At 37.6% G+C, this 26,228-nt stretch overlaps 1 protein-coding gene across 2 annotated transcripts in view; it reads right to left on the minus strand.

Annotated features, from left to right (window-relative positions):
• Positions 1-5,174: 5,174 nt before the first annotated feature.
• SERPINI1 (serpin family I member 1) overlaps positions 5,175-26,228 on the minus strand; it is a 96,197-nt gene continuing 75,143 nt past the window's right edge. For both annotated transcript variants that reach the window (XM_037525747.1, XM_037525746.1), the window contains exons 6-9: positions 19,441-19,538; positions 8,304-8,390; positions 5,734-5,823; positions 5,175-5,499 (exon numbers count right to left, since the gene is read on the minus strand). In XM_037525747.1, the coding sequence (XP_037381644.1) occupies positions 5,423-5,499; positions 5,734-5,823; positions 8,304-8,390; positions 19,441-19,538 (352 nt within the window). In that variant the 3' untranslated portion in view covers positions 5,175-5,422. The remainder of the gene's footprint in view (positions 5,500-5,733; positions 5,824-8,303; positions 8,391-19,440; positions 19,539-26,228) is intronic.

Genomic DNA, 26,228 nt, shown 5'->3' on the forward strand with positions numbered 1-26,228 from the left:
AAATAAGATTAATAAACAGAAGATTAAAATAGAAACATTAAATGAAAAAATATCAGAGAATCATCATAAAAACAGATCAATGGGGTGGTAAAAATTCTGGAGAAAGCTACATTCAGAAGTAGAATAGAACATATGGCATATAACGTAAATGACCTTAAAGATTATAATGCACCAAAAAAAAAAAAATAGGTGGAAGAAGAAAGAGAGATATGGGGGAAAAAATGAAGAAACACTTTAATTATTCAATTCCATGAGAAAAGGTGAATATAAAAATAACGGTTATTCAAGAATGGAAAGAGAGAGGAAAGGGAACAGAGAACTTATTTAAGAGAAGTATTAAAGGAAAACTACCTAAACCTAAAAAAGAAACTAAATATTCAAACCCATGAAGCAAAAAAAGAAACAAAACAAAACAAAACACCAGGTTACCTATATCAGACTATAGCAGTAAAACTTCTAGATGTCCAAGACAAAGAAAGAATATTGAAGCTGGATAGAGTAGAAGAAGCAGATAACCTATAAAGGAACCTTGATCAGGTTTTCATTTGACTTTCTTGAATAAATACTCTGGTCAAGGAGAGAATGTAATGACATGATAAAAAATACTTAAAGATTAAAACTGCCTTTTTTTGTTCCAATCTCAAACTGTTTTAATTATTATGGCTTTGTAGTATAGCTTGAAGTTTGGAAGTGTGATACCTTCTTTCTCCTTTTTTTTCATCAGTAGGGCTTTGGCTATTTGTGGTTTTTTGTGGTTCCATATGAATTTCATCAGTATTTGTTCTATTTCTTTGAAGAATGTCATTGAGATTTTTATTGGAATAGCAGTGAATCTGTATATTGCTTTTGGGAGGATGGCCATTTTAATAATGTTGATTCTTCCAATCCATGAGCAGAGGGTGTCTTTCAATTTCTTTGTGTCTTCTTCTATTTCTTTTAACAGTGTTTTATAATTTTCTTTGTATAGGTCTTTCACCTCTTTTGTTAGGTTTATTCCCAAGCATTTGATTTTATTGTTTCAATTATAAAAGGGATTTTTTTTTATTTCTTCTTCTAAAGATTGATTGTGTATAGGAAGGCTACTGATTTTTGTGTTGATTTTGTATCCTGCTATTTTACTGAACTGGATGATTATTTTGAGTAGTTTTTCTGTGGAGTTTTTAGGGTTCTCGATGAATATTATCATAACGTCTGCAAATAGTGATAGGTTTACTTCTTTCCCTATCTGGATTCACCTATGGAACCAAATAGAAAGTCCAGAACTAAAACCACACTTATATGGACAACTGATCTTTGACAAAGAAGCAAAGAATATGCAATGAAACATGGACAGTTTGTTCAATAAATGGTGCTGGGAAAACTGGACCTCCACATGAAAAAAAACGAAACTAGACCACTACCGTTCACCATGTATAAAAATCAACTCAAAATGGATAAAAGAACTGGACATAAGACCTGAAACCATATAAACGTAAGACCTGAAACATAAGACCTGAAAATATATAGAAGAAAATATAGGGAAAACACTACAAGACATACATCTCAGAAACATCTTTAAAGACTCATCACCCAAAGCAGTGATAGTGAAGGCAAAGATAAACACCTGGGATTACAACAAACTGAAAAGCTTCTGCATAGCAAAAGAGACATTAACCAAAACAGAGAGATACCCCACTACTGATAAAAAATCTTTGCATTCTATTCAAATGATAAGGGACTGATCACAAAGATATAAAAAGAACTCACATGACTCAACAAAAACAAAATAAACAATCCAGTCAAGAAATGGGTAGAAGAACTTAAAAGATATTTCTCCAAAGAGGAAATGCAAATGGCCAACAGGCATATGAAAAAAATGTTCAAAATCCCTTATAAGCAGGGAAATGCAAATTAAAACCACACTGAGATACCACCTTACAGCAGTAAGAATGCCACATATCAAAAAAACAAGCAACAACAAATCTTGGTGAGGATGTGGTGAAAAAGGAACTCTCCTACATTGCTGGTGTGAGTACAAACTGGTCCAACCACTATGGAAAGCCATCTGGAGGTTCCTCACTCTACTAAAAATGGAGCTACCATATGACCTGGCAATTCCACTCCTAGGGATCTACCCATAGGACACAAAAACATTGATTCAAAAGAACACCTGTACACCTATGTTTACTGCAGCACTATTTACAATAGGTAAAACCTGGAAACAGCCCATATGCCCAAAAATAGATGATTGGATCAAGAAGATGTGATATATATACACAATGGAATGTTATTCAGCAATCAAAAAAGATAAACTCATGCCATTTGCAGCAAAGTTCCTAGAAGGAATTCCTAAAATGAATTCCTAGAAGGAATTCCTAGAAGGAATTATGCTCAGTGAAATAAGCCAGAAGGAAAAGAAAAATATCAGATGGTTTCACTTATAGCGGGAATATAGGGGAACCAAGTTAAGATATCATTGTAAAAAAATAGTAACAGTACAAAACACAACAAAGCAAAAACAGACAATTATAAACCAGAGACATCCTGCAGGGGAGGAGGAGGAAGAGGGATCAGAGGGAGGGAGGGAGAGAGGGAGGACCACAGGGGAATGTGGTGATGGTGCACAGGTGCATTGGTGAAGGAAACTCTATGGGGACTACACCTGAGGGGGTGGGGGAAGCAAATATTGCTTAAAAATGAACAATGATGCACAAAAAAAAAAAGTTAAAAAAATTAATAAAAGTAAGATTAAAACTGCCAGCTAAGAATACTCTTTATTACAAGATTCTCCTTCAGATATGAGTGAGAAACAAAGGCCTTCTCAGCCAAACAGAAGTTGAAGGAGTTTGTAAACACTAGCTTCTCTGCCAATAAAATTAAATATCTATATCAAAGAGAAGAATATCAGCAAATAGCTGAACAAGGAAATAAAGAGAAACATTCTTTGCACCAAATGGGAGTATCAAACCTTTATACCCGAAATAATCACATGAAATATAAATAGACTAAGCTCTCCATTCTAAAGGCACAGAACAGTTGTTGGCTGAATCAGAAAGCAGATTCCAACTTGTCCAAGAAACACACCTGAGTTCCAAATATAAACATAGGATTGTTTGTACAATCCTATAAACAAATGGAACCCAAAGTAAGACAGGGACAGTCATACTCATATTACATAAAATAGATGTTCAGCTAAAAAAAAGTAACCAGAGAAAGGTATGGACAATATATAATGATTAGGGGAGCAATAAACTGAGATGATAGAACACTCACCAATATATACTCATGTATAAAGGGATATCAAAATATATAAGGCCTTTATTATTGAATCTGAAAGCAGACACTTGGGGAAAAATTACCACATATTCACCATTGGACAGAGAAAGCAGATAGAAAATAAATTAGGACAAAACAGGCTTCAAGAAAGAATTAGACCACCTGGGCTTAAAAGACATTTATAGGGTACTGCAACCCCCAAAATCTGAATACACAGTCTTCTCAAGTGCACATAGGACATTCTCTAGGATTGACCAAATATTGAATAACAAAGTAAGTATCAATAAACTAATGAAGATGGAAATCATACCAAGCAACTTCCTGACCACAAGGAATCAAAACTAGAAATCAGCCGCAAAAATAAAGCAGAAAAACCTCTAACATGTGGAAACTGAACAACACACTAGTAAATGACTATTGAGCTAATGTGGGAAGCAAAGGAGAAATCAAAAAAATACCTTGAGTGAAATGAAAATGAGGACACAACCTACCAGAAACCATGGGACATAGCAAAAGCAGTAATAAGAGGGAAATTTGTAAGTATACAAGTCCATATTAAGAAACAAAAAAGAACTGAAACAAATAATCTTATCTCTTATTTAGGAGAACTAGTAAAGGATACGCAAACAAAAATAAAAGGCAGTATAGCAAAGGAAATAATAAAAATAGGATAGAAATTAATGAAATGGCAATAAAAGACAGTCCAAAAGATGAACAAAACAGACAAACCTCTAGCTAGTCTCATAAAGAAAAAGAGAAAATTCAAATAAATAGAATCAGAAATGAAAGAGAAGTTACAACAGATGTCTACAAAATATAGATAATCATAAGAGATTAGTATGGACATGTATATGCTAGTAAATTGAATAACCTAAAAGAGTTGGGCTGATTCTTAGAAATCTACAACCATCCGAGACAAACCTGGGAAGACCAATTACATACAAAGGGCAATCTGAAACAGTAATCAAAACTCTCCCAAAAAGTGAAACCATTTGATATTTTTTTCCTTCTGACTTACTTCACTTATGGGTCAGGAATAAGACAAAACTTGCAAGCTGACCATAATTTGAGGCAAACAGCAAGGGAGAAGGGTCAGAAGAGGGGAGGAAAGTGCACAAGGGACTGTGGTGATGGTTCAGGGGTGCTGTGGTGGTGGGAGAACTACAGGGACTACACCCAAGGGGAGTACAATGATGTGAGAAAATAGACAAAAGAAAACAATGCTCCAAAAAAAACCAAAAGAATATGGTAGGGCAAATAAAGATATTCAAGTTCAAAATACAAAAACCTCCCACAAAGAAGAAATTGGAACATATCTGTTGCAGCATTCAACTCATGGCCTGTCAGTTTCCAGTATCTTTACTAGCTTGGTCTTTTTCTTAATCCTCTGGTAACATACCAAAAGGTATATTATTAATTTGCTCATGATTCATTTTAGGATTTTGAGAGTTTGTTTTCCTTTGCATTTTGCTTGTGGCAAACAACAACAACAACAACATGGTGATATACCATGAGTGTACTCTACATCAGGTTTATAAAGTCAAGAGTATTTTTTAAAATTATGTTTATTGAGTTCAAGTGGATTTTTAAAGACATAGTAGTTACAGCTATAATCTATAGGTTTGCTCAGTCCTACTACCATTGTAAGTTTTGCCATAGAGCCATGTTGAGTCTGCACTCTTTTATATTACACAATATGCCATCTTTAGATAAATGACAGTTAAAACCTTTGTGGAGCACTAGTCTTCACCTTACTTATTATCCCTTGTTATGTAATATGGGACTAATGTTAATATACGTCTGTGCTCTGATACTGCATGATTGAAAGATTAAAGGTGTCCAGAAACATTCTTGTTTCCAAATTTCACCTAGAGGTATCTTTATACCTCAACTTCTAAAATGAAAACCAGAGATAGTAACAAGTTCAGTATGTACTTTTATTTTAGATACCGGCACAACAAACACAGTGACATGACAAGACCATTACCTCAGTAACACTGATAACATTCCTAGACAAGTTTGCTTATAATTTACAAACACTGTTTTTATCTGCAGCTATTTTAAATATTATCTTTAGATACACTCTAAAACACAAATCTTAAATATATACCAGTTGCAAACATTATGAACTTAGTTACTATATTCCTTGTTACTCAAATGAAATGACTTAAAGTTCCTCAAAATCATGTCCATTTGTGTTCATTGATTCAGGATGCATGACTCGTCCCATGAATAGGATTGTACCTGCATTGGTTTGGAAGTGAACAAAAGAGGGTGAACAAAAGAAAGGGGTATTTATTTTCCTTCTTGCTTACAATTAGTGATGTTCTAAAAATCAAAAGAAATAATTTTTTTCATTAAAAAAATCATTCAAACATTATAAATTATCTGATAACTCTTGTGGGAAAACGTTCTCAATATTAAAAAAAGCTTACTTTTGGCTCATTAAGTAAAGTTCTGTTCAACCAACATACTTACCTGTTTTCCTGTTCCTGATAAGAAAGAAAAATGGATGGTCGACAATAACTTGAGGATACAGCACCGCCATCCTACTAATTGCAATCATTCCTACAGTGCAGAAAGAAAGTAATTATACGTCTGTGGAAGTGTTACAGGGCAACCCCAATGTGAAATAGGTTGGCCTGACTGTGGGCCCTCATCTGCATGCTTCAAAGGAACGTAGAATGAGACTTAATTGCAGACGCACACAAAAAGGCTAATAAAGGTTTCTTTACAAAAAGAGGAAAATGAAAAAAGGAATAACTCAAGTAGAAATAAGGAGAGATAAATTGGGGAATTCGTCCTACCAGTTCGGCTGAGCTGGGACCCCAACTGCATGCTGAAGTCCAGCGAAAAACCAACCCCAGGCCCAGGTGTCTGGTTATATACCAGGTCTGGCTGCTTAACTCCACCCTCATTTCCCAGCAGTCCTCCCTTCGGTGGTGATGACATTATGGGATTTGTAGGCCTTGGTGCCTTGGTATCTCTTTGGGCTGGAGCGGGGATGGGGTCCATAAAACCTGTCTGTAGAGTTTGTTCAGGACGTCCTTACCACCCAACAGAAGTATAAGGACTAATGAATAATTTCTCCAAACCATTTATGTCTAATGTAAAAAGCAAGGATTCAGGGCCTCCCCGGTGGCACAGCGGTTGAGCGCTGGGTTTCGAGGCTGCCCACAGCCTCTGAAGCACTGGTTCGATCCGCAGGCCCCAGGCGAGGGTCCCACATGGCGACCTCTCCTGCAACGCCTGCTGCTCCCCTCAGCAGTGTACGTCAGTCTGCCTGCTCTGCTCTCAGCTCTGGCTCTGGTGAATTCTCTCACCCTCCCACGCTTCTGACTGTACCCAGTGCTTGTATAAATAAATAAATAAATCTTAAAAAAAAAAAAAAGGCAAGGATTCACAGGAAACAAATTCTAATGACTGAAAAAGAAAAACTGCAAATATGCTAACATTTCTTCTTGATCTTTAAGCAAACACATATAGCACACAGTTGACACTCTATATCCCACCAAAAATAATAGGGCAATTTATTCTGCCTGTTACAAAAATTTTATTCTTACTATAGCTTTACTAAAATGACCTTTGATTGAAGAGAAGGAAGAAATAAAGAACAGACAAAACAGGAAAAAAAAAAAACCCTAAGAAAATTTCTTTATATTCTCAAATTATTATTTCTTTTGTCTGAAATAAGTATTTTTATATTACTAGTCACAGAATGGCAGTGATTAAAGAGAAAACACAACAGTGAGAAATGCAGTGGTGTTTCCTGTACTGAGAAACTAAATTCCCTGGGGATCCTTATTATGGAATAAGCATTTTAAAATTGCTGCAAGATGATTCTTTGTCATGAAGAGGTCAATATTAAGTTGCATAAGATTTAAAGCTTTCTTGATAGCCCCAGCCCACAATAGACTACTGTGTTTTTTTTTCTTTCTGAAAATACTGTTTTAATTGATAAATTCTTTTAATGGACACATTTATGCAGAAGTTAGAAATAATATGTGCAAATATGTTACATTTTACCCCAGAGTCCAGGGGATGAAGGGAATCTTACTCCTATTTGATAACAGATATTGATCATGATATTGAAATACATCTAAACAAACAAAAGGAGGGAATAAAGGCAACAGAAAAATAACTCTTACTGATCTAGGAAAGACAAAACTATCAAAATTATCAAGAGTATTTAGCATTTTGTTTTGGACATGTGATTTATGTCATTTTTTATTATTTAGCTAAAATTATTATCATCATTATTATTCCATTTAAATCACTGATTACATGTTATCATATATTCTTGTTCACATGGATAGTTTTAAAAAATCAAAATTTTCATTGAAAAAATTGAGAACTAACTTTCATAAGTAATTATGTTCCACAAGTAAGAATACTCAGATGTGTAGGTAGAAATATTTAAAATATTAAACAGGCAATACCACAGGTCAATCTATTCTACAGAGCAACCAGTCCGAGGGAGAGTACATCTTGGCAACCTCCCAGCAGGACCCCTGCATCCCTGGTCTCTAATTTGAGAGAAAATAAGATATAGGAGTTACTCTGCATAGGAACATTGGTGTGAGCGATGCTTGACACACTATTTAGAAAATTCTAGCTGGTTCAGCACTAGCCTGATTTCTATGGAAGAACAGAGTGAGAGCAAAACTGGTTTGGGGCATGGTTCAGAAAAAGACCTCTACCTCCCATCCAAATGTGCTTCAAAAAAATACAAATCTAGGGCCTCCCTGGTTGTGCAAGGGTTAAAGTCTCAGCACAATCATGCTACTACTGCTGTGGCCTGAGTTCATTCCTGGCCAGGGAGCTAACCCACACATGGCACAGAAAACCTCTGCTGTCCCTGGTGAATCTCTCTCTCTCTCTCTCTCACACACACACACACACACACACACACGCACACACACACATGCACACACACCCCACATACACCCCTCTGGCCTACACCCCAGTTCTTGTATGCATAAATGAATAAAAATAAATCTTAAAAAAAAATCTAGCAAAAGTGAAGATTTTAGAAAACAACTTAGCACCTGAAGTGGCAGCAGCTTCTGAGCCTTCTTCATTAACCTCTATGAAGGACTTGTGAATTGCTTTGGAAATGAAAATCTCTTTGTTATCTGCAAATGAAAGGGATAATAAGCATTTATTCAGTATCAGAGATAGGGAAGCACTTTGCCTCTAATTAAACAGATTTGAAAAATATAAGCAATATAAGATACTGATATAAAATGTAATATTAAAAGATTACATTTATGATTTAAAAGAACAACTGAAGGGCCTCCCCGGTGGCGCAGCGGTTGAGCGCTGGGTTGCGAGGCTGCCCACAGCCTCTGTAGCTCTGGTTTGATCCCCGGCCACCTAGGGTCCCACGTGGCGCACAGACCTCTCCTGCCGCCCGCTGCTCCCCTCAGCAGTGTACTTTGTCACTCTGCTTGTTCTACTCCCTGCTCTGGCTCTGGTGAATTCTCTCACCCTCCCGTGCCTCTGACTGTACCCAGTGCTTACACAAATAAATAAATAAATCTTTAAAAATTAATTAAATAAATAAAAGAACTGAGGCTGTCCTGATCTGTGCACATTTTATATTCTCTTGTTAATATCCTCAATGTTTATTTCTTATATTGCCAGAATAAGTTGAAACATGATTGTTTTCATAACAACTCCAACTTAGTTCATAACTCAAGATAAAAACATGTTACACATTGCACTCTGCTGTGAAATTTAAAAACACAAAATGAAAACCAGCAGAAATCCAGATATAACTGGAATAAGAAATTTTTAAAAATCTAATACTGAGATAATGAAATTATTCTTGGCAAAGGAAAATAAAATCAACTTCAAACCAATTTGTAGAAATGTAAGTATCGAAGAAGTTTCCATTTTGGTTAATTGGTTTATCTGAGGATTCATAAACATGCTTTACCCAAAAGTTAGAGAAAATAACCTATTTTCATTATTAAGAGTACTTTTTTCTTTTGAATTATCTATCTGTTGATGCTTAATTTTAAATTAATGGCTATTATAAGATGAATTATATTCTTTCAAAATTCACATGCTTAAGTCCTCATTCCCAAGATTTAGACTATGGCTGTATTTGGAGACTGAATCTTAAATTAAAACAAAGTTATCAGAAGAGGGCCTAATCCAATATAACCAGTATCCGTATAAGAAGAGTAAATTTGGACAGAGATAGAAAATAGGGAAGAGCATATGTGATGGTTAATTTTATCTGTCAACTTCACTGGGTTATGGTACACAAATACATGGTCAAGTATTATTCTGGATGTTTCTGATACTATGTTTTCTGGATGAGATTTTAAATTGGTGGACATTAAGTAAGGCAGAGTACTCTCTTGATGTGGGTGCGCCTCATCCAGTAAAGTGAAGGACTTAATAGATCATAGACTGACCTCTGAGCAAGATGCTGCTTTGTGACTGCCTTTGATTGGAATGGAAGTTCTTCCCTGTGTCTCCAACATGCCAGCCTAACCTGCAGATTTTAGATTCCAAAGTCTCCCCAGTAGAAATTGAAAAAGCTTATTTTCTTAAAATCTCTCTCTCTCTCTCTCTCTCTGTCTCTCTCTCTCTGTCTCTCTCTCTCTCTTTCCATCCTGTTGGTTCTGTTTCTCTGGATAATGCTGACTAATACAACATGTGAAGACATGGGGGAAGGTGCTTGACTTCAGATTTACAACCTCCAGAACTGTGAGAAAGTACAAAACTGCTGATTAAGTCACAGTATGGCAAACCTAACAAACTATACAATAGCTTTCAGTCTTGAGTTTTCAACTATTCCATAAGATTAAGCAAAAGAAACAAAAGTCACCCAGATACATAAAAGGCAAAATAGCACAAGGAAACAAGATACAGGATTACTCAAGTATGTACCTTTTCCCCCCCTCCCCCAATTTCAGGGGCTCTAATTAAACTTTAAGACAAAGAACTTGGGTTCTGTAAAAGCACATCTCACAGCAGAGCAAGACTTTGTAAGTAAATGAGTCCTGCCCAAAACGTAGGTTTTCCTTTCAAGCTTTCAAAAACACATAATTTTCTTATATGCAGGGAGGATGATATTCAACATTTTGGGTACATCTGTTTGTTACTCAGCACCTGCTAATTTTGAATGAGGCCCAAAACAACTAAGAGTGGCATCTCTGAATATACTTCTAATCAGGATATTACTTCCTCAGTTCATATAATTATAAGCACTGCATTATGAAAGAATTTCTCACATTTTATGACATTTTATACTACAATGCACTTGAACATAAGAAAAATAAAAGCAATAAAGTTTTTACATGAAACAATGAAGTATAATTAGCTCTCTCAAATCCATAATACTAGGTGCATTCTTCTTTTTAACAAAAAGAAAAATATGAATTATATTAAGTAACGGCAAATATATTTAGTCGGTAAAACAAACACATGAATTTTGAGACAGTAAAATATATCAGCTATTTAGTAGTATTAACTGGTATTGTATTATATTCAGATTCCATTGTCTATTTTCATCAGTCTGCCAGTTAAGGAAGGTTTATGTATGGAGAACCAAAATCATGAGTCTGAATGCAAAAGTGACAGAACCCAGTTCTTAAAGAATCTACATTGTTGCAACGCCCTCCTCAAGTATTCTGAGGGATGTTCTCAAAGACCAAATAATATTTCAGCCCTTTCAATTTGCACAGAGGAAACTGCCTCCTGTAGCTCTTGAACCCCATCTGCTAGCTATCCTGGGCAGCTGAAAGGAAGGAATCCCGTCCCTTCAACTCTTGAAGTCTGACCTCTGCCCCAAGTGTTCCCTCTTGGGTCATCTGGGCTTGCACACTCATTTTCTCACACATGTTGCTGGGAGGGATACTATAAGGTCATGTGGCATCAAGATCAGGGACACAAGGGTGCTGAGGGCTTTTCCCAGAGAGCTAGTTATTTCACAGATAATGAAACAGACAAACCTTTTAATAAGACTCATGAAGATGAGATTAACCTAAAAAGCAATATTAATGCCCCCAAAAAACTATCTAAAAGTACAAACGATAAATTTTTAGATCATAATAATATACTATGTATAGTTTTCTATGGATAAATGATAACCAATGTTATAAGGTATAATTAATTTATTTACTGTGAGTTGTGTCTACAAAACACAATTGCCATATGTGTGCCTATGTGACCCTCCCTTCACAAATAAGATACAGAATGTCCATCTCCTTCAAAAGATTCTTGTGCTTCTTTATCCAGATAACTTTGAAAATGAACAGATTTGTTATAAAGTAGGCAATTTTTTAGAAATGAATACATTATAGGATTCAATCAAGAATAAAAAGAATATTGTTATAATCCAGTAGCCATTAAAGAAATTGAATCAGTTAAGAAAAACCCCCCATATCCTCAAAATTAAAGACTCTAGATAATTTGTAGGTGATATTAACTGAACCTTCAAGGAAAAAAATAGAATTTTCTATTATAAAATATCTCTAGACTCCAGAAAATGAGTGAAGATACATGCGATCTTTACCTAAGTAGTCTTACCTTGCTATCAAATTGAACAGAGACAGTCTAACAAAATCATAAAGCAAGCTCACTTATTAACATGGAGATAAAAGTTTTTTAAAAGTCAAAAAATTAAACTTAGTGACAAAAAATATTTTTAAATGATTGTTAAGGGTTGTCTCAGTTTATCATAACACAGCAGTTTGAACTACTCTGTCTCTATTTCACTTTAAAGCTTCCTACAGGATGGATCTCATAAAAATACAAACCAATTTATGCCACTACCTTGCTCTAAATCCTCTGCCTGCTCTCCTGCCTGCTCCACCACCCACTTCTCCTGCAGTACCTACCAACAACTCAGTGTACACTGAGAAGTCCATGAGCTTGACTCCGCTTTCTTCATTAAATATTCTTCACTCCATACACTGTACTCCAGATTATTTGAACTACAGCAGTCTGAATGCACTACTCTGTATCACCTCTGTGTCTCTGCTTCTTCAGAAACTCCCTCCACCCTTGCTATACGGTAAGATGTCTAACCTACATTTAAGGCTCAACTTTGAGCCCTGTCTGGCCTATTCTGCACTCCTCTGACTCCTACCTCCCACTAAAGTAGAGCTGACTACTCCTTTCCACTGAAATCAGGATTTAATTTTATCGGTCTTTATAACGTTTCATATTTGCATTGATATCTGACTGTCAGTTTCCTTAAGGTAAAGATTGTGTAGCTCCTCATAGCAACCTTGGCTTCTGAAATAGAGTGGGCCTAATGACCAAACTACCCTATGGACAGGGAGTTTCCTTAGGTAATGTGTACTCTTCCAATATTTAATATAGTATACAACATAAATAGGAATTTAGTTATTATTGAATAAAATGGGCTATTTAATACTGTAAAACTTTGGGTGTAGTCATTCTTTGGGCACTAGGTCCACAATTCTTTCTTTTTTTCAAGATTTATTTATTTATGCATACAAGAACTGGGGTACAGGCCAGAGGTGCAGGGGGTGAGAGGATTCACCAGAGACAGAGCGGGGAACAGAACAGGCAGACTGACTGGAGTACACTGCTGAGGGGAGCAGTGGGCGAGACAGGAGAGGTCTGCTGCGCCATATGGGTAGCTCCCTGGCTGGCCAGGGATCAAACTTGTGCTGCAGAAGCTGCGGATAACTTCACAGTGCTGTGCTTAACCCCCTGTGCCACCAGGGAGGCCCTAGGTCCACAATTCTGATCACAATTCTGACTAAAGTGTTTATTTTAATAATAAATAAAACATAATAAATGAATTCAACATAGATGCTCTAGGAACAGCAACAGACATGAAAAGAATATAAAGACCACACATACACATAAAATGTTTTTAAATAAGTAGAAGAGCAAAGGGGATAGGATCCAAGAGACCAGTTCAAGGGTAGCAAAATAGAGATCAAATCCAGTGTTCTAGCTCTTGCAGAGTGATTAAGTGCCACACAATGGACAGCAAATATCTGCAGATGTAAATGAGATCTCATGACACTGAACCTTCAGAAAATACCACCCCTTTGAATATACAAGTAGGACAAAACCTAACAAATAAGAAATCACATCACCGGTACCGGGGGTTGGGGGGGGGGGAAGTGAAACTTTTTTTTCTTGGGGAATAAACTTGAAGCAGTCACATTAAAATACAATATAAACTGAAAGTGGTTCCAACAAGAATGTATCTGTTGCCAAATCTTTAGAAATACAAGGTCACGCAGGAACACAGGCAAGCTCCAGATTTGTTTGCCTCCAGTGTTACCCATCCTCTTGTAATTATGTGCTGGTCAAGGCTATCTTTCTTGTGAGGCCATCCACTTATGCCTCGAGGGCCTGAACCTTGCCTCTCCTGTTCCTCTCTTAGGAATCATCTCAAGAAACTCTAGCCGCAGCTCCTTGCATGCTGCCAGACACCAAGTAGGCACTCAGTTGTTTGATGAATCAGAACATGAGGGGAATTAAGCTGGTGAGCTGGTCTTAATGACTAGAGAAAAGTTAACCATGCCTAAATAAGAAAATAAATGGATTAAAGCAAGCAGAGAAACAAAAAAAAAAAAATTATAATTCATACACTGGCCCCAAGCGGTCGTTTGCAGCTACATCAGATATTGCTGCCAAGTGACTGGTCCTACTTTCCTCCAGCAGTGTGGAGCCAGGCTTTTCAGAATGAGTAAGATGGGAACAGGGCCAGCAAGCCCTAGGTTCCCTTAGAAGAGCTAGGCAAAAATTCAAGGCTCTTCAGAAGAAATCAGGACAAAATACTAAGACATTCATTCAAGCACTAGCAAATATTTATCGAGTACCCTGTTCGTATAGGCATTGTGCAGTCACCAAAGACATAACGGTGGTGGAAAGGCCTTCATGCAACTGGATGCCACTACTTTCTTTGTGGCACTGTTCCTAAACCCAGCCAAATTAAATGGATTTCTGCGTCACCAAGGGCATGCTTAAAATAACAAAATGAAAACAGTGCCATAATGGAATCATAAAATACCAAAAATGGCTGTGTACTTTAGTTGCTAAAATATTTTTAGATTCAGCCACACCCATGAACTTTAGAAAGTCCTAGATTGTATCTCTTTCAAGGTGGGAATGATGTTTATTTTTTGAATTTTTTTTTTTCACAAAGCCAACAAATATTCATTCATTTGTTTATTTTTGTACTAAGCACTTCATATGCCTAACACTACAGAGGCACTGGACATGCTTTGGTGAGCTAAACAGTTCCTTCCTAGTAAGGGGAAAGTAGAACTAAATAACAAGCACAATTTTAAAAAAGCAAATCAGTATATGACCATAATTTCAGGGTGTGTTAAATGTAACCAAGACAATAAGGTGATGTGTTTTTGTCTGGTGACTAATGCAGAGAGGAAAATCTTTTGACATAGAATATTAGGAAAGGTATACCTGAGGCCAATTTGAGCTAATACCTAAGGAATACAAAGGAGTCAGCCATTGAAAGATCTGAAGTTGAGTTTTTCTGCAGGAGGGAAAAACTAACACAGAGGCAGATACAAGCCCCAAATGTTTAAGGGCCCAAAAGAAAGCCTGTGTGGCTAGAGCATGGGATAGTCGGGGGTTTGAAAGAAGCCCCCACACTTGGAATAGGTAAGGCCTAGTGCCATTTCCTCACTGCCCACACCCATGCCATCTCTCCTCCACCCCATATTGTGCAGGGCTCTGGAGACAGTAAGAAGTCTATCAAACAGTCCCAGCTTCCAAAGGTTCAGAGGCAGGAATGTGAACACGCAATCTAACAAAAGTGAGGAAGTGTCATAACAGGGGTAGGTGCAAAATGCTAGAAGAGCAGACCATCATGGAAAGGAAAGATGTCAGGGGGCTTCTCAGAGGTGGTGACATTTGGACAGGTTATTGAGGAGTAAGCACAAGAGTGAAAGTCAGAGAAAGGGGCATGGACGAGCCAAACAGTTTCACACTTGCAAAATGATAGAAGCAGCGGAGATGACCTGAAGGTCCAATGAAGGCTGGGTTGTGAGGACATGGGGAGTGGCAAGGGAGCCACAGGACTTTAAGAGTTTGGATCATGATGCTGGAGAGCCTGGGCTTTGCACAGAAGTAATTGGACACGACTACCGTGATTTTAGAAGATACCCAGGGCAACAGCTAAACAGGGTAAATTGGATTAGCTAACAACTAAGGGTAAGATCAAGTTTGTTGGCTGTTTCAATAGTCTAGAGAATTGAGGAAAAGGAATTTGCAATAAAGAGAAATACAGTCCTCTCGTTTCCAGGTACAAGAAGAAAGAGAACAAACATGGGCTAGATATAAGAGTCAGTCCAGCATAAATCTAAGCACTTTAGTCTGACCTGAATATGGCTCTTGCTGCGTCTTCTTAATTTCCTTATTTTATTGGCGCCTTCATTAAAGCTTGTACTTTATGCTGAAGGATTTAGTACTCTCTTTCTCCTTCTCCTTCCACCTTTCAAGAGGATTATCTATTAATCCAAATGCTGACAGTCATTCATTTCCATTACAAAAATAACCCTATTCTGTAACAGGATCCTCACTGCAACTAGATGAACACTTTAAATCAAGTCTGTGAAGAAAATGATTCTCAGCACTCTCTAGATGTTTATTGTATGAGCCTTTACCGTGTTTTATGTTGATGGAATTCAGCGTCAAAAGCAATGGACATCAAATTGAGATGAAAAAATAAACACAATAAATACAGAGCATTTCATCTTAATTCATTCCTTCAATCGTGAATACTAAACAGAAAGCTGGGTGCTTCCTAAACACACGTAAGAATCTTCGGGAGATTTACATTGTGGCTGGGGCTATCTGATGCATTCATGATACAATGAGGCCAGCTGAGATAAGTGGATTAAGGAAAAATGCAGGATATTGTAGAATTTAAGTAGTGATTACTTCTGGTTGGTGTAATCATGGTGGCCTAATGGAGTTGGGGACATTTGAGCTGAGATACTGAGAGATATTTTGGGTGAGAGGTTTCATGAAAGTGGGGAGCTGGGAGGTGTGAGGCACAGAGTTAGCGCTGTTTGGTTGGACACAAGCTTTGTATAAAGAATCACCAGAGTTAATTCTAGAGGGAGCTGAAGTCTTAACGTCCTGCAGAGCAGTAGACTGTGCACAACAGACCAAAGGGCAGGTTTTGAATAGGAATTGGAATGAGCTGACTGAGTTTTAAGGTGATTAATCTTGGCAGTAGTAGATAAGACAAATGAGGTAGGAGAGAAACTGGAAACCATTTAGGAGGCTACTGAAATAGTCTAGGGCAACATTAATGAGAATCTAAAATGAAGGTGGGTGCCATGGAATAGAAAATGAAAAAGTGAATTCAAGAGGCCTTAGCAAATGATTCTCAAGTCACCCACTTCTTCTAAAAACAAGAGAAGGTGAAATAGGCTCCTTTATTTTTTGTCTACTGCTAAGTCACATATGCTAATTTTGAAGAAAGATACATTTTGATTCTCTAATTTAAGAATGCAGCAATGTTAATAGTACAAAATTGCAATTATTTTCTGGGCACTTCAAATTTACAAATTCTACTGACAATGTTATTTTTAAAAGCTATTCCTGGTTTTTAAGTACGAATTTTAATTGAAGAAGTAACACATAAACAAGTAAAATTCCAAATTATACCCTGTGGTATATGAAATGAAAAATCTCATTTAAGAGCCTCTGAACCATATTCTAGAGTCATTTACTGCTGTCACTTTCTAAGATGTTCAAAATGTCCTATGCCTCTGCAAGTCTATGTACATGCTGATATTCTCTTCTCTCTTTTGATCCAATATGTTCCCATTCTGCCCTTTGATTTTCTTTTTCCCCTCTCTGCTTCCACAATGCTTTATTCTGCTACAGGGCTTCTCATCTAATCACTACTGGACATTTAAGGCTGGATAATTCTTTGTTATGGGTGGCTATCCTGTGCACTGTAGATCACCAGGCTCTCCCTAGCCTCTAACCAGTAGATGCCAGGAACATTCTCTTGCCAAAAGGCAAGAATTCTTTTGCCAAAAGGCAACTCTGTCTTGATTGAGAATCACTCCTCCAATAAAACATTGCTATCACTCTTCCTTTTATTAAATTCAGTTGTTCATGTCTTTCTCCCTGTAAGTCTGTATGCTTCTTTAGAAGAGGCCAGATAACTTAATCATTTCTTCATTTTTATGACATAGTACTTTGCTCATACCACCGACCTCACAGTTGTTAAATCAAAGGAATAGACAAGGCATGGTTAGACATCTCAAAAAACATAAAATTATGACTAAAGCATTTAATAACACCAAAAGCATACTAATAATTTTCCTGGAGTTACTAAGTGTTGTACACATTTTAATCATTAAGATTTCACATTACTTGCAGAAACAAAAAACTAGACATGTGAAGAGGATAACAGCCATATATGGCAGAGCACAGGGTGCCCAAATATATGATGCAGGCAATACATGCCATCACAAACTATTGTGAATGAATAAGATCAGACATAAATTGAGAGTGATGGATTGGTTGGGGTGGTTAGCTGGCAAACTGGTAGATAGAGCTACCAAAAATCTGGCAAAACTAAGAATATGAAAATCAAAGAATTTCCATTGACACTTGTGAAATTTGCTTTATCTCTCTAATCAAATTGTGTAGTGTTTAAGGACAGCCAATCCTGGATATCTTATTGGTGCTTTAAGAAGTTAAATAGTCCAAGAAGTTTATGTATCAGGTGGCTCCAAATAAGCATTTCTCCTTCCCTCCCTTGTTTTATCCTTTAACAACATCAGCACTGTGCCAGCTATATGTCACTACTGTACTGAGAATGAAGCTGTGAGAGAAGGATTTGGTTCTGTTGAAGGCTTAATCAGAGACTTTGCATATGACTATAAGAACCTGAGAGATCTTAATGTTATTTCAAGTCTCTAAACCATACGCATTCATAATGTGTATTTATGCTTTACTGTCTCTATGTAAATGCAATTAAATATTATCTTACAAACCTTCCGAAGAAGTAAAATATGTTCAGCTACATTAACCACAATAATTGATTTGCCATTGCAGAGCTACTCCCTTAGGACTGTGCTTGTGAAATAACTGCCAAGACGTTTGGGTGAGACAGCAAGGAATCTCTGATCAAACTGAAAATAGAGTCAAGGTAAGAGAGCAGAACATAATCATCCAGTTGGAATTTGGCCAGTAGGTAAGATAGATTCTCTTAATTCCTAAGGAAGAGAGCTTAAGAATTAAAATATACAATGCTTGAACCATGAATATATTTCTCACTCAAATACAAAGGTAGTCATTACCTTTTGAATTCCCACCAGTCCTATGTCCTTGACAATTCCACCGGAGAACTGAGACTCCTAGGATCTTGGATATGAGCCACAAAAATCTTTGCTCAGGTAAAATTCATTTCTCTTGTGTAGACAGGAACATTTATATAGCAGACATTTAGAAAAGCTCTATTAATGTCTTGGGCTTCAAGCTCTCCAAAGAGCTCTCTAAACTAATCCTTAAGCTCATGGGTATCTTATAATCAATGATAAATGTCTTGATGTTAGCGGCTTCAAAATATTTCTATAAGGATTTTACATGTTCTAAATAATTTAAAAGTTATAAATATGCTACGATTTTTACTAAAAACAAACTAGGGCTTCTAAATTAAATAATTCAACTGGATTTTTTAATCTTGGGATATTTAAAATAAATTACTTAGCATCCAATATGCTAGGGATATTTTGAAGCTATCTCTTGAAAACTATTTTTTATTTTAGTATTGAAAACTTTTTACATTAACTCACTGGGTCTAGTTCTCATAACAAGAACTCATTTTCTTTCTTTTCTATATGATATATTATAAGAGGACATATTGAAATATTTAATCAACATATTTATTGATTGATTATATACTTTATAAGTCATTGTGTTAGATGGGATGGGAAAATCAAAGATGTATAAGATAGGTCCTCTGGAGAAGAAAATCTATTATCAAAGATAAGACATGGACCAGAGGAAAATTAATGTCATGACTATATTTATAGGTTTGTTTATAGAGTTAAATATATTTTTTTTATATTTTATCTAGCAACTGATAACTATACTTCAGAACACCCTAATAAATAGAGGTTCAACATGACCATTGTTAAAAGCTTTCATGGAATAACATTTTTAAAATAGGTGTGTTCCTACCAGACAGGGCTGTGAAATTTGCGCCTTGGATGAAGACTTCAGTTATTCCGAGGGCCTTCAAAACATCTTTTAAATCAATTTCCTGTTCCACTGTGAACCTGGAGAACACATAGGAGGAAAAGTATTTAGTTACAGTATTTTAAAAGTATTTAGTTACTGTACCTTGTTAACTGGGACAAAGGTAATATGCTAGATATAGTGATTTTATTTTATTTAATTTTTGTTGAAGATTTATTTATTTATTTATACAAGCACTGGGTACAGTCAGAAGCGCGGGAGGGTGAGAGAATTCTCCAGAGCCAGAGCGTGGAGCAGAATAGGCAGACTGACGAAATACACTGCTGAGGGGAGGTCTGTCGCGCCATGTGGGACCCTCTCCTGGCGGCAGGGGATCAAACCGGCGCTGCAGAGGCTGCGGGCAGCTTTGCAGCCCAGCGCTCAACCGCCGCGCCACCAGGGGAGGCCCCGATATAGCAATTTTAAAAGCCTATTTTATAGAGAGTAAATTATTACTAAAACTTTTTACTGCAAGTCACATTTAAATTCCTAAGTAGGAAAAATATGTAATTGGACACAAAATTGCAAAATATGATGGAATAAATGTTCTGAGATCAAGGATCATCACCACAATACTATTTAAACCTTTGGAGCAAATGAATAGCTTTCAAAATCTTTCTATCTAACAAATATTATATTTGATTTATATTTATTTACATTTGATTTGTGTTTGTTTTGATAAGCTGATGACTAATCATACATCTACCTGAGGTAGCTCATTCTCTTCTTAATATCCAATTTAGGATGTCTCCCTAAGGAAAGGGTTAATTAAGAGCCCAGTTTTGAAATACAATGGCTTTAGCATCTGAATTCCACAAAACTCAGAGAAAGAAAACATAAAAGCTACCACATCAATACCTGTGTCTTCATGCTTCTATTAGTCTCTAGAACACAAGCCTGTTCTCATAGCAGCATCACAGAAACATGGTGAATGAATGAATGTGAGTTAAATACTACATCTTAAAAACCATGCCTTTTTTAGAGGTACTGTAGAGATTTTTCAAACAAAAGGAAAAAGTTATCTTAATTTTTCATTCCAGTGGACTTTGTAAAGTAGTATATATAGATGTTCATCACTTTTTTAAAAAAAATATTTTTATTTATTTATTATGTAAATCTGGGGTATAGGCCAGAGGTGTGGGGGGTGAGAGGATTGACCAGAGACAGAGTGGGGAGCAGAACAGGCAGATCTACTGAAATACACTGCTGTGAGGAGCTTCAGGCAAAACAGGAGAGGTCTGCTGAGCCCTATGTGGGTTAGCTCCCTGACTGGGGATTGAACTCAGGCCATCGGTATTGACAGTGCTGAGACTTAACCCCTAGGTCACCAGGGAGACCTGAAATGTTCATCACTTTCATAAGAAGAATAAAAGAGTGTTTTAAAACATATAAGTAAGTACAGTGGCATAAACAGAACATTAATTTAAAAAAATAGTTTCACAGAAAGCCATGACTGATACTAATATTGAGTCTGGGAATCTCCTTCAAGGCAATTAATTACATTACACATCTTAAGAGTGAAAGATAGGAACCAAGCATCATGGCTTCATTAAAAATAACTGCTTTTTTTTTTCCTTATTGGTATATAATTGTTTTAGAATACTGAATTAATTTAGGGGAACAGATTTATACTTCCTCAGATGTATGTTATCACACCATTCCCAACATTAAAGCACCCACAGTCCTTTAGCCTAGACCAATGTGCCCCCTCCCCACTTTTTCCCCACCCTCATGTACTTCCCCTCTAGTAGCCTCAATTCTGCAGTCATATTTCTAGGGTATCTTTTGGTTTGGTTTTGTGAGTTCCTTTATTCCCCAGTATCCCCTCCCCGCCCCCATATTCCACATGATTGAAACCATCTGGTATTTTTCTTTCTCTTTTTGAGTTACTTCATAATTCCCTCCTATTCCATCCATGTTGTCATAAATAGCAAGAATTAATGCTTTTCTATGGCTGAATAGTATTCCTCTGTGTGTACATATACATATACATACATATACACACATCACATCTCCTTAATCCACTGCTCTGTAAATGGACATTTAGGATGTTTTCATAGCTTGGCTATTACAGTGTTGCAATGAACACAGGAGTGTATATATATCCCTTCACATAGTGTTTTGTTGGTTGGTTTGTTTGCGTGAATTCTTTGGGTATATACATAGGAGTGGAACTGCTTTATCATATGGTAGATCTATTTTCAGTATTTTGAGGAACCACCCTACTGTTTTTGCAAAGGGGCCAGACTAGTCTATATTCTCACCACCAGTAAATGAGAGTTCCTTTTTCACCACACCCTCACCAAAAATTGTTGAGTTTAGATTTTTTTTTTAATATGGGCAGTTCTCACAGATGAAAGTGTTATCTCACTATGGTTTTGGTTTGCATTTGCATTTCCCTGATGATAACTAATGTTGAAATCTTTTCATGTGCTAGTTTTTCATCAGTACATTTTTTTTGGAGAAATGTCTATTTAACTCTTCTGCCCATTTTTTGATTGGGTTGTTTCTATTGTTAAATTGTCTGAGTTCTTTGCAGATATTAGATAAAAGCCTCTTGTCAGATGTAAGATATGAAAATATTTTCTCCCATTCATTAAGGTACTTTTTTTGTTTTAATGATCATTTCTTTTGCTGTATGGAAGTATTTTAGCTTGGTGTAGTCCAATCACTGATTTCTACCTTTTCCCCCCCTTGCAATTGGATTCAAGTCTCCAAAGATATCCCTGAAGTCAATGTCATGTAGTATTTTGCCTTTGATTTCTCCTGTGCTTTATGGTTTCTGGCCTTAAAGTTAAGTCTTTTGCCCATTTCAAGTTAATTTTGTGTATGTGGGGGAGAGGTCTAATTTAATATTTCTATATATTATAGTCCTGTTTTCCCAGTACGTTTGTTGAAGACATTTTGTATACTCTTTGCTCTTTTGTCATAGAATTACTATCCATATAAATGTGGGTTTTTTACTAGGTTCTCAATTCTGAGTCAGATTCTACTTTCAATTCTACTCCAATGATCTGTGAGTCTGTTTTGTATACCAATAGCATACTGTTTCAATTACTATAGCCTTATTGTTTAGTTGGGAGCATGATACTTCCTATCTTCTTCTTTTTGGTCAAGATTGCTTTGGCCACTCATAGTCTTTTGTGATTTCATATAAATTTCAATAATATTTGTTCTATTTCTATGAAGAATTCCATTGAAATTGTGGTAGGAATTGCATTGAATCTATTGATATGTATTGCTTTGGGTAAGATGGTTATTTGAAAATGTTGTCTTCCAATGTATGAGCATTTAATATGTTTCCATTTCCTTCTGTCTTTTTTAATTAACAATGTCTCATATTTTTCAATGAAAAGAACTTTCACCTTCTCTGTTGGGTTTATTCCTAGGTATTTAATACTTTTGGTGCTACTAAAAATGGGATTGTTTTCTTTATTTCTTACTCATTATTTTAATATAGGAATGCAACAGACTTTTGTATGTTGATTTTGTAGCCTGACTCTTTACAGATTTATTATTTCTAAAAGGCTTTTAATGAATCTTTAGTTTTCTGAATGTATATTACTTATCATCTGCAAACAGTGACAGCTATATTTCTTCCTTTCTAAATTGGATTCATTTTATATAATTCTCTTGAAAAAATTGCTCTAGCTAGGATTCCAATATTATATTGAATAGTGATAAGTGGATATTCTTGTTGGGGACCTGATCATAGAGGAAAGCTTTCATTTTTTTTTCACCAGTGAGTATAGTGATAGCTGTAACTAAAACAAATATATACCCAACCAAATGGAAGAAAATATTTGCACATTATACATCTAAGATATACAAAGAAATCATACAACTCAACAAAATGTAAACAAATAACCCACTAAAAAATAAGTAAAAGTGTTAAATATATAGTTCTCGAAAGAAGATACATAAATGGCCAAATAAGCACATGAAAAAATATTCAACACTTATCAGCAGGGAAATGCAAATCAAAACCATGATGAGGTACCATCTCACAACAGTGGGAATGGTTCTTATGATAAAGACCAGAAATGAGAAGTGATGGCAAGGATATAAAGAAAAAGGAAAACTTTTACACTGTTGATGGAGATATAGACTGTCCCACCCTCTATTGAAAGCAGTATGAATGTTTCTTAAAAGATCAAAAATGGATCTTTAGGATCTTTAGGTCCTTCCCTCAAGACCCAGAAATTCCACTCCTAGATGCTACCCCCAAAACACACTAATTCAAAAGGAAACTTGTACTCCATATTCATTGCAACATTATTTAGATTAGCCAAACTATAGAAACAACCTAAATGTCTAAGTGGATTAAGAAGATGTGGTATACATAATGAGATATCACCTCACTCCAGTGAGAATGCCCATATTAAAAAAAAAAAAAAAAAGGCAACAACAAATACTGGCAAGGATGTGGAGAAAAAATAACACTCTTACATTGCTGGTGGGAATGCAAACTGGTCAAGACACCATGGAAAGCTGTGTGGAAGATCCTTAAAACAGTAAAAATAGATCTTCCATATGATCCAGTGATTTCACTCCTGGGAATATAACCAAAGGACACAAAAACTAATTCAAAGGGAAACCTGCACTTCTATGTTAATTGCAGCACTCTTTATAATAGCTAAGACATGGAAACAACCTAAATGCACCAAAATAGACAAATGGATCAAGAGCATGTAGTGTATATATACACAATGGGATACTACTCAGTGATCAAAAAAGATAAAATCATGCCATGTACCACAACATGGGTGAGACTGGAAAGGATTATACTACATGATATAAGTCAGAAGGAAAAAAGAAAAATATCAGAGGGTCTCAATTATAGGGGGAATATAGGGAAACAGAACAAATGATCAAGAAAAATCAAAACATGGGCCTCCCCGGTGGCTCAGCACTTGAGCGCTGGGCTGCGAAGCTGCGCGCAGCCTCTGCAGCGCTGGTTCGATCCCCGGCACCAGGTGAGGGTCCCACATGGCGCGTAGACTTCTCCTGCTGCCCGCTGCTCCCCTCAGCAGTGTACTTCATCAGTCTGACTGCTCTCCTCTCCGCTCTGACTCTGGTGAATCCTCTCACCCTCCCGTGCTCCTGACTGTACCCAGTGCTTGTATAAATAAATAAATAAATCTTAAAAAAAAAGAAAAGAAAAATAAATAAATAAATAAAAGAAAAATCAAAACTTACAAGCAAACCATAGATCTGAGGTATACCACAGGGGAGCAGGGAGAGAGTAGACAAAACAGGGGAAGGAAGAGCAAAGGGACTATCGTGATGGTCATGGATGCCATGGGAGGAGGAGAATTATAGGAACTAAACATGAGGGGAGAAATAAAACATTGTACAAAAATGAACAACAATGTAAGAAAATTTAAAAAATAATTAAGTTCAATCCCTGCCGGCCTTGGAGCAACCCATATGGCCAGCAGACCTCTTCTGTCCCGGCTGCTGCTCCCCTCCACAGTGGATTTCAGTCAGTCTGCCTGTTCTGTTCCCCGCTCTGTCTCTGGTGAATCCTTTCACCCTCCCGCGCATCTGGCCTGTACTCTGGCTCTTATATCAATAAAATAAATCTTAAAAAAAAAGAAGAAGAGGATTTTGAAGGGGGCGGAGCAACATGGCGGCGAGGAGACGCTGCCAGTAAGATCTCCCATTAAAAAAAAGTTAATAGGGAGGAAAAGCGGCAGGTCCCAGTGAGAACTGGGACACGGAAGATAAACGGACGACTCCAGCAAACTGCCCGAAGAAGAAAGTGGCCATAAAAGAGGACCAGAAGGGAGGGAAGCGCAGAACCCTGCTCCCCTCCCCCGCCCACAGAGGCGGCACTCTCCGACCGGCAGAGAGGAGGAAAACAACAAACTAAAACGACCCACAAGAACAAAGGACGCAGCAAGCGGGACTGTGAGTGGAAAGGAACTATTGCAGCCACCACACCCCGTGAACGGGAGCTGTGGAGAACCCTGCAGGATCCGCCACGGAGGTGAGCTCCGGGCGCCATTGAAGAGAGACCCCGCCCAGGAGGAGACCAGCACCAGCACACAGCCCCTGCCTCCCAGTAAGCCTGCGCGGAAAGCGGCACGCTGGAAAAACAGGCGCGGATCGCGGTCAGGATTGCGCGGAAAGCAGCGCGGATCGTGCTGAAAAGCAGTGCGGTTGAAAAGCAATCACGGGTCCAGATCGGATCGCAGCTGCCCAGGTCCCCACGCCTGCGACCTAGGCTTGCGGGGAGACCGCGGAGGCCCTCCCTGAGTGAGCAGGAACCAGGCGCCCAGGCACGGGAGCGGGATTCAAAAGGCGCCATTCCCGCGCCACTGATCTGGGCTACAGCCCGCGTCCTGGAACTGAGGGCTTCAGAACTGAGACCCGGGGCACGAAATTAGGGGCGTGGGTTCCCCACGACGGTGGGGCACAAGGCAGACACAGCACCCCAAAGCCGTTGAGGTGTACCCTACCATCCCCGCTCTGCTCCCTGTCCCACGGGGTGGAAAATTAGCTCCCCAAGGGCTCTAGGAGAGATGTCTGTCGCCACCTAGCGACTTGAAGCCAGCACAGGCTCCTGAAGGAGCTAGTGGCCAGCTGGGGAGTTAGCCCACACCGGGCCCCTTCCGAACAAGTAGTCTGAGCCCACAGGGAGAGCGAGCACCCACAGCCGGGGCAGACCAAGCGCGCAGAAGAGTGTGCCTGAGACCGGACGCGCAGGGAGTGTGTCCCACATCACC

This window comes from Talpa occidentalis, unplaced genomic scaffold, assembly GCF_014898055.3.
Source record: "Talpa occidentalis isolate TD23 unplaced genomic scaffold, MPIMG_talOcc4v2.1 talOcc4.4, whole genome shotgun sequence".
NCBI classification, from domain to species: Eukaryota; Metazoa; Chordata; class Mammalia; order Eulipotyphla; family Talpidae; genus Talpa; species Talpa occidentalis.